Consider the following 8,966-nt stretch of genomic DNA (forward strand, 5'->3'; position numbering starts at 1 on the left):
ATGAAGAACCATGCCCGCATTTGACTTTTTTATCTCTTCCAGCCTGTTGCAGTGATTAATGGTAGAGAACTGCAGAAGCCTCTTATTGTTCAGCTCTGCGATCAGTGGGGAAATCCAACTCCTGAACCTAATGTCAAAATTAGCCTTATGAAGAGTAACAACTTAAAGGTAAGCATAGGCCTTTTTATGTGAACTTTGTTTTACATGAATTTCTGTTGTCATGTCAACATTATCTTTGTTTTAAAGACATTTTTTGTAAAGTCAGTCAAATACTGTAAGGGCAGAAAAGAATAATTGATGTCATAATAGTAGTGTCAATGAGTAATGTAAATAGTTCCCAGGACAGATTGCTCAGCTCTATTTCATTATAACAATAAAAAATATAAAATTTTTATAGTGAAGCATCCAAATATAAGTCACATACATTCTGGATCTTCTACTGAACCTCTTTCCAAGTGCTGCGTGCACACCACCCTGCCCCCATCTCCCATTTTATCTGAGGTAATTTACTGAATAATAATTATTATTATTACTGCATGGTCCACACTGGCAGCCAAATAATTTTTCTCTGACAGTTCTTTTACTCATGTAAGTCAATGTATGACTTACAGTCTGTATGTAAAGCTAGTTAGCAGGCTTGCTTCCTACTTGATTATCCCTGTGAAAAGCATTGACAGTCCAAACCAAGTTAGAACTGAGGATGCAAATCTAACCCAAATTTAAGTGTTTACTGTCCTTTCCATGAGTGAGGTATGAGTGGCAGGTGGCCTGTACAAAGAAAGGAGTCTGACAGAATTTTCCATTCATGGAAAATTTTTCTCTTGTTATTTGAAAAAAGGAAAACTGTGGAACATTCCCGATTGTTGGTGCAGGGACTATTATCTTGAACGTGTACGTTACCACTACAGGATATATACACCTCTATATGTGACATTTTTTTCATGCAGGGCTATTCTTGTTCCCTTGTTGTTTGTGCTTGCCATGCATTTCTGTCTCTCAGTTCTCCCAGAACACCCAGCAGCCAAGAACTTACTTTTGCTCATCCCTAAAGAACTGTGCCACAGCCTTACCTTTCCCCAGTTTTACTCTTCTACTATTACTTATTTTTATTGAGTGTTTTTTTTAAGGAAATTTCTTCATATATAGAACATTTATTTTCTGTCTCTTTTCAATCTCTTGCCATAGAAGCCTTATAGTTTGGGATTTTTTTTTTTGTTTGTCCTGCTACTGCCTTTGTAATGGCAGCTGCAGTTCCTTGGGGCTTCTAATTATGTTGTTCCTGAGAGACTATACAATCTTGACAATAACACTGTGTGATTGTGTTGTCCGATCAGAGGGATGTTGTGGAGGCATGCTGTGTCTTTTCAGATACTCCTGCAGAGAGAACCAGCAGCAGGTCTTAGAAAGTCTGCATGCTCCTGGTCGAAGCAGCATTTGTCCAGGAGAAAGTGTTCTGAAAGCCAAGGTGGATCATTGTTAAAATGTTTTTATTACACATTAGCTCTGCCACAGCTTAACACTGGTATCATTTCTAAGAGCTGCTTTTGTACGTTAGGGAACAATCAACTGTGAATTTGCTGAGCAGAGATGGGATCAGCATTCATGAGTATCTTAGACAACCTGTCTATAAAATTGTCCTGTCTTGGCATTTCAGACTAGTTGTATGCACAGTCTCCCAAAGGAAGTGAGAATATTTTGGGTACTGAAATTCTCAGATAAGCTGTCTGTCTGTATTTCACATTCTGGCTTCTAAGTCTACTAAGACTGATACTCTGCAGCATGCATTTCCTGTACTCCATCCTGTATCTTACAGATCCAAAACTAAATTACAGAATCATTGTGGTTGGAAAGGACCTCTGAGATGAGAGTCCAATCATCAACACCCAGAAAAACCCAACAACAAACAAACAAAAAAAACCAAAAACAACAACAACAAAAAAAACCACACAACCTGACCAAATGGTATGGCAGAACAGAAACACTCTTAACTCATATATGCAGCTCAGTAGTGCAAGTGCATAAAGCAGTGGTTCCTATAAAAATTAAAACTTTCAGTTCTGTGATGTACTGTAATACAGATTTATTTTGTTGAGTTGAATATACTCTTCAAATAGTTTATGAAATGTCTGGCAATTTTCTCAGTATTATCTTCACAATGCTGCTTTTTGTTTGAACCATTAAGCACACATTTTTGGCCATTGCTTTTCTCTAGTGACATGGTAGGATAAATTAATACTTCCATAACTAATCAATTTTGAACTAGCTTTCACACTTTTTTCCCTAAAGTAGTACCATTTTTTTTAGATGACTGAAGTGAGATTGGGAAAATAAAACAATTATGGATTAAGATTACCCGCTTCACATATTCCAAAACCATTTTTTTTTGTGTAAGTGGATACTAGACACTTAGTCTCCTGAAATTTGTGCTGAAATAGCAAAGGAAAAGCAGTTTAATGCAAAAGACTGTTCAGATGTTGACAAATGTTTGAATCACATTGTTGTGCTATATCAATAAATTCTGCTTTAAGAGTGTATTAGTATTCTTTAAGATCTGTTTCAATGACAGGATAGGCATTCTTCATCTGCCACACTAGAGTCCATGGTTTCAAAAACTTGTGGTTGATGAGGAAAGTGAAGTGATAGCTGATTTGCCAGTATATGTCAAGGCAAGTATGACTTAATATTGCTGCCAATCATACAATTTAACTTTCAGTGCTGGCGAATTAAATACGCCCAGGACAGGGTGCACATAGAAGACACGCTTTGAAGAACACCAGATAGTTAAATGGGAGTTATTTTCTAGCAGTGGGATTCAACAAGAATTCCTTCAAGTCAATAGTAGAATTTCCCTTGACTTCAAAGGACTTTGAATCAGACTTAATTGATGTTCAGGGCGAATAGGAGATGTATAAGGTATTTGTGTTATTATATTAAAAGACCCTTGACAAGAAGTTATCGCTATTAATTTTTCATTAAATGCCATTTCTTACAGTATAGCAGTTAGTTCTTGTCTGTCGTTACATTTTTGTAAATGAGGTACTGTACTTCTTCATTTGTCATGACATTTTTCCCTACGTTGTCTAGCAGTCTTACATTTGTGGCTGTGGTACTAGAATGGGGGGAGGGAAAGATACACAGATGTTGTGGTTGTATTTACTACAGTTGTATCATTCACTCATTTTTGATAGCCAGGAATCTCTGTACAAACTGGTGAAACACTGTAAAAGGCAATAAAGAGTTTGTAGAAGATTTTAGAATCTGAAAATGTAATCAGATTAACACGTGTTATGGGTGACATGATAGTATCAATAGCACTTAAATAACATTAATAAAATATTAGAACATATTAACAAAAATATCCTAGTTTGAATAAAGTTACTGTCTTCAAAAACTGGCAGAGAAAATTCTGAAACCTCTTAATATTGTTTTCATAAGTGTAACTTTCCCTAATTTAGAGCACAAAAGTACAAAGAAGCTATTGCTCAAGTGGATGGGCAGTACACAGGCAAATTATAAACATTTTGTAGTAAAACTCGGTATTATTTCTGTGTTACTGAAAGAGGGTTTTTTGGGTTGTGGTTTTTTTTGACAGATTGTTCCTTCAAACCTGCTACATAAAACAGACGAAAATGGTAGGGCTAACCTGGGAGTTATTAGTATTCATGCACCTAGGTAAGTAGTGAAAACTGTACGGAAAAAAACTGAAATGTTGTTTCCTGCATGTATTTAAGCTGTGCATTTCCTAAAGTACCTACCAAGAGTTAATCTAGAGCTAAGGTGAAATATTTATTATTTATATGCCAGTGGAAGACCAGACAGTGAGCTTGAAGAATTTTAGTGCTTAACTAAATAAAATGTAGTAGCTGCTTCTTTTGGCCTTCTTGAGAAGCTGTTTCTCTAATTTTCTGGATTTTTCTGGTCATGGTAAAACACTCCTTGTAATTGTCAATTTGTACCTAGTGCAGATGCTGTAATAAACCACTTAAAATATTCAAAATGTACAGCCTTTGGGTGACTAGACACTCTGCTTTCAAAGTAGGAACATATTTTAGGAGTGTTGAAACCTTAGTTCCTCTGGGTGCTAGCCATTGTTTTAAAGATTCGGTAAAGTGTCCAAAAGTATTTTAAATATACACATTTATTTTTTCTTATTGGCAGTAAAACTAATGAAGTCTCATTTCTGGCAGATGGTGTGTCCTGTGGCTCTTGCTTCTCCATGTCAGTCACCCTGACTCCCCTAAAACACACAAGTCCCTTCTGACTTTTCAAATTCGTTATTTCTGTATCCTCCTTGTGTTCACCATTCTGCCACCCATTCCCTGTATCCCTGAGCTTTTCTTGCGAGACTAAGTGAATTTTAGTTAGCTTAAAAGCTAGCAATAAGTGCTTGTTCTTAAATTTTTCAAGTATTTCACAACAGTTAAATGTTTTTGCATTCATATCTGCAGGATTTGACCCATAATATTGTTTTGCATTTGGAAGAAAATATACTTTAAATACTATTGATGGTGCTCAGTGTATTTATAATGCCTGCATCTTGGTAGAAGGATGATGAATATTCATCGTCAATATATTTCTGGAGGTTAGAAACAGGTGTGTTCAGTGGTAACATCATACTATTTATAGCAAATCAAAACTGGCTGGGTACTACAGCCTCTATGCAGTTAAATACAGTATTCCCAAATCTGTATAAAGACTTATATTTCAAGTTTTTAACAACTGAAAAGAAAATCAGTTTTTCTCTAGCAGTGAAGACATGACACGCTTGTCACGCACTTCTCTAAATGCAAGATGAACGCACGCAAATTCACCCTTTGGAAACTGTCAAAGCAGAACGCTCCTCAGACAGCGTTTTAATTAGCTGTGCTTGCTTTTCAACTTGCTATCTTCTGGCAATTTACAGCTGTAGTTGCTAGTGTCTCACAGACAGACAAATATGAGCAAGCTAATGAAATATGAAAGCAAAATAAACCTAAATAAACTAATATCTTAAGAATATCTTAAACTTACGATTTCACATGTCTTTGCATTAACACATTTTTTCATCCCTTTACTATTGATAACTTCTCGATTTTATCATACTTGAATGTACATGATTCACAATTGAAGTGTGTTGAAAACTGTCTTTTCAGAAGAGGTATTTGGTAACAGTTTTTATGATTTCTTTATATTTCAGGGGAGAGCACACTTTACAGCTTAAGGCCTCATACAACAAGACTGTGTTAGACTGCCCTCTGATCACGTTGAATGTCCTACCTGATCCTGAGAAACCTGTCTGCTTGAATGTAAAATACGACAAAAATGCTGCTTTTCCAGCAGGAGGTACCTTCCCTGGTAAGTATAAGGATTCTTTGGTGGAAGCCAATCACTCAAGAGCTTTGGAAACCTATGAAATTATTTTCTTTTTTTTTGTCTGTTTTGTCTCAGTTCTTTGTAACAGCCATAATTGACATGGTTCTGTCTCACTCTATAGCACTTGGAGAGAAAAGTTATACATATCAACCTTGGAAAGCATTTCAAAAGACTTTACTTATTTGTTCCTCATTATTGGCTGTCTTTCTCAATACATGGCAAGATACAGAATCTCTTCTGTCCTTAATGAAACACTATATTTCTGTTTTTGATCTTCCCAAAAGATGATCTGAGCTAGTTCATGCATGTTTTCCCTTATGTCATTTTCTGTGGAATAGTAATAAAGGCAGTAACTATGATACTAGAGGCAGCAGAGAACCAAGAGGAACCAAACAGTGATCAGAAGGATGTCAGGGACAGTGCAGATTATTCTTCACTCTTGCTTTATTCTCTCACAAAATGATGATTTTTGCTTTCTAAGGCTGCTGAGTCATAAAAGAAAACAAAAAACAGCCTCACCTTTTATATCCCTGTTAGTATTCACAATAGTGTAAACAGATAAAGACAAGCAGGTTATGACCACGAGGAAACATATTTTGTTAAAAACAAAACTCAGTTTGAAACTTCTGCTTTTTCCTTTAAGGAAACTTTGGCACAAAGGAAGGAATCAGTTACCTAACTAGCTAATGATTGTTCTTTCCTGAGAGCAAAAATAAGCCTGGCTTGCTATTTTGAGAAGAATGATAATCTGGGAAAAGCAGACTTGAAATTTGAGGATTTTTTTATTTTTTTTTTTAAGCAGTCGTTGGATAAAGTTAGGTGGGTATTTTTTCTAAGAATTGTTACCTGATCTAATTATAGCATTAGGGAGAGAAGGTTTTCCATATCTGTTTTTAATTGTTTGTTGTTTAGAGTGTGGTATTGTGTGTTTTTCCTTTAAGTGTGAGAAGTGCAGGAATTCAGGGACTTTGTTTGCCTTAATTCTGAATTAAAATAATGTTGAAAAAATGTTATCTTTCATTCTACAGATTTTATGGTTAGTGTCCTTTCTGAAGATGACAACATTATTAAAAATATTAACCCAGCACGGGTTTCTATGAATATGTGGGAAACACAGAGCAGCGGAAATAGGATGCCAGTTGATGTAAGTCATCAATGAGTATTCAAAATGGATATTAAAATGAAACGCCAGCACAGGGGGTTGTACTAGAAACTTCCCTTAATTTAACTTGGATAAATACTACATTCTAGATCTTAAATAAAAAGTATTACATATCAGTTACACTTGTTTATCAATATTTGTCCTGTTAAAAGTTGTCAGACTGTTCAAATGCCAAGACTATAATAAGGACAAAAATGCTACTGCTCTGCAGAAACTAATAGCAGGGAGATTACTAGAAGTGTCCACCCTGAATTTTGCAAAGAAAAGGGTCTGAGAATTAAGAATATGAAACTAGAGTCTGTTATAGGTGATGATAATGTATGCTATCAGTATGCTATCAGTACTGCAAGTCATTGACTTGATAGCATATTAAAAGTAAGGTACTTTAACTATCAGTATATTGAATAAAAAATTTTGCATCTTTCCTTTCAGGTTACAACATTCAGCTGTAGTAAAGTGAAGGATGACAAGGAAGATGGCTTCTTCTACTTCAGGTACACCATCTGCTTGTTATTTATCTAGTAACATTCCTTAATTCTTTTCGATGTCACAGTCAACTGCTATAGAGTTGCAGGCTGGAGGATGGGAACTGAGCTGATTTGATACCTTGTGTAGCAATCCTTTACCATGACCGTGGTCCTTGTGCTTTTAGAAAGCAGACTTTAGGATCACCTTAATGCTGCCGATACCACTGCTGCACAGCTGATCCTAGTTCCTGTATCAGGAATAAAGGCTGCAGCAGCTCGGTTGTCTCAGGATTCCAGAAGCATCTGAGTGTTAGCACTTCAGGAGGTGAAAGGAAGTTTCTTAACTTGCCTCTCAGCTGTGGCTCTCATCTCTTTTGAAGTGCATTATAGAGTTCAGGAAGCCATGCATCTTGTTTGTAATCCTTGGAAACCTGTGTTTTCAAGACCTTGAATGTAGCATTAACTCTTAGACACTTTTTTCTCTGGGGAGCTGAGGCTCAGAGTTCTCACCCAGCTTGATATGCAATGCATATGTACCCCCATCTGTAATTCCCTCTGTCCTGGCCATCCAAGAAAATACTCCATCTGGGAAGGCAGTTGGTATGACCTTTGTTTATTCAGTCTGTTTAGCTTCTCAGATGGTGTTCAGCAACATAATATAGTTGTATATAAAGGTTTTTTCATGCAAGAGATTACAAATAATTAAAAAAGCTATTTAAGCATGATTTTTTGTATCATTACCAAGATCTTTCTTTACCTTGAAGGCTCCAGAGGTTCCAAAGCCTTCTAAGACCGAGTTTGACAGCTTATAGCAAAGTCAGGTTCCAAAATAAGAGTGTCATTTTGCTTTTAACAGAGCAAAGCTTTCTGTGTGGCTAGTCCAAGCTTTATGGAATGAACTTCTCCAGAAAGCAAGGATTACTCCAGAGTTGGACCAAGTATGAGATGCATTTCTGTGACATTGGTCATTCTGAGAAATTCTTAGTTGTAAAGTTAATTAAACACCCAAAGACATTATCAGAACAAGGCACTCTGCATCATGTATTTGTACCTCCATAGAAAAAAAAACAAACAAAAAACCAACCAAAACCAGCTAGAATGCATGTGTCAATGTGTAGTCATGCTAATAAATGTTTTCCTGTGAAAGGCACTGTGGTGGTCAGTGTGACTTGAATATGGAATTATGAAAATCTTGACATTAGTACCTGTAGTTTACTAGTTGTCTACAAATATCCAGAAATAAAATTGCCAACCTTACTGAAAAACGTAGGACAGATGGTAGAGGTTACCCATTAGCAGCCCTTGCAGGGAAGTACATGTTACTCATTGCTGCCAGTGTCTGTGGCGTCACTGACTACAACCTCAAGGTTTCTCTCAAGGTTTCCTGTCCTTGGCACAGTCACAGATGGTTCTCATCTATTTAACACCAATGGATGCTCTTATACAGTCTTTCAAATTTAATAACAAATGTGTGATTTCTTATCATTATAAAGCATATGTCTGGGTAGGTGGTGTTTAGCCACAAGATTCTCAGCAGCAGATTATTTACAACTCAGTTTTTAATGTATTCTGACAAGGCAGAAGCTACTAGCAATCTTAACCTAGATAAAATGCAGAGAAGAAGGTTCAGTTGTTTCTTCTCCATATGAAATAGGAAAAGGAAAAGTCATGGCCTGTTCTAGAAATGAGGTAAAGGTTTGGGATTTTGTTTTTTACAAGTTAAGGATTCCAGGGAATCCTGCATCTTAGTCCTTCTCAGACAAAATAAAAGGAAACAAATTTCTTGATGTTATTGACAAAACAGATAAAGGCTGTATGTTGAAAACAAGAATTGCATTAATCAGTTCAAGAGTGTAATGAGTCATTCTCTCAGAGAGATGTCTGACTGAATCTTGGTTAGAGACTCTTTGCATCTCCTGAAAAGTTTTGAAGCATTCACAAATCAGTGCTATCCCTTGTTAAACACTGCAGCAGTTTTCTGGATG

At 36.3% G+C, this 8,966-nt stretch overlaps 1 protein-coding gene across 1 annotated transcript in view; it reads left to right on the forward strand.

The window, feature by feature from the left end:
• The window catches only part of SMCHD1 (structural maintenance of chromosomes flexible hinge domain containing 1), a 61,425-nt gene that overhangs the window by 35,181 nt on the left and 17,278 nt on the right, over positions 1–8,966 (forward strand). The window contains exons 28-32 of the mRNA XM_010006848.1: positions 43–168; positions 3,593–3,672; positions 5,177–5,334; positions 6,381–6,496; positions 6,947–7,008. Of these exons, the coding sequence (XP_010005150.1) occupies positions 43–168; positions 3,593–3,672; positions 5,177–5,334; positions 6,381–6,496; positions 6,947–7,008 (542 nt within the window). The remainder of the gene's footprint in view (positions 1–42; positions 169–3,592; positions 3,673–5,176; positions 5,335–6,380; positions 6,497–6,946; positions 7,009–8,966) is intronic.

This window comes from Chaetura pelagica, unplaced genomic scaffold (assembly GCF_000747805.2).
Source record: "Chaetura pelagica isolate M959 unplaced genomic scaffold, ChaPel_1.0 scaffold109, whole genome shotgun sequence".
NCBI classification, from domain to species: Eukaryota; Metazoa; Chordata; class Aves; order Apodiformes; family Apodidae; genus Chaetura; species Chaetura pelagica.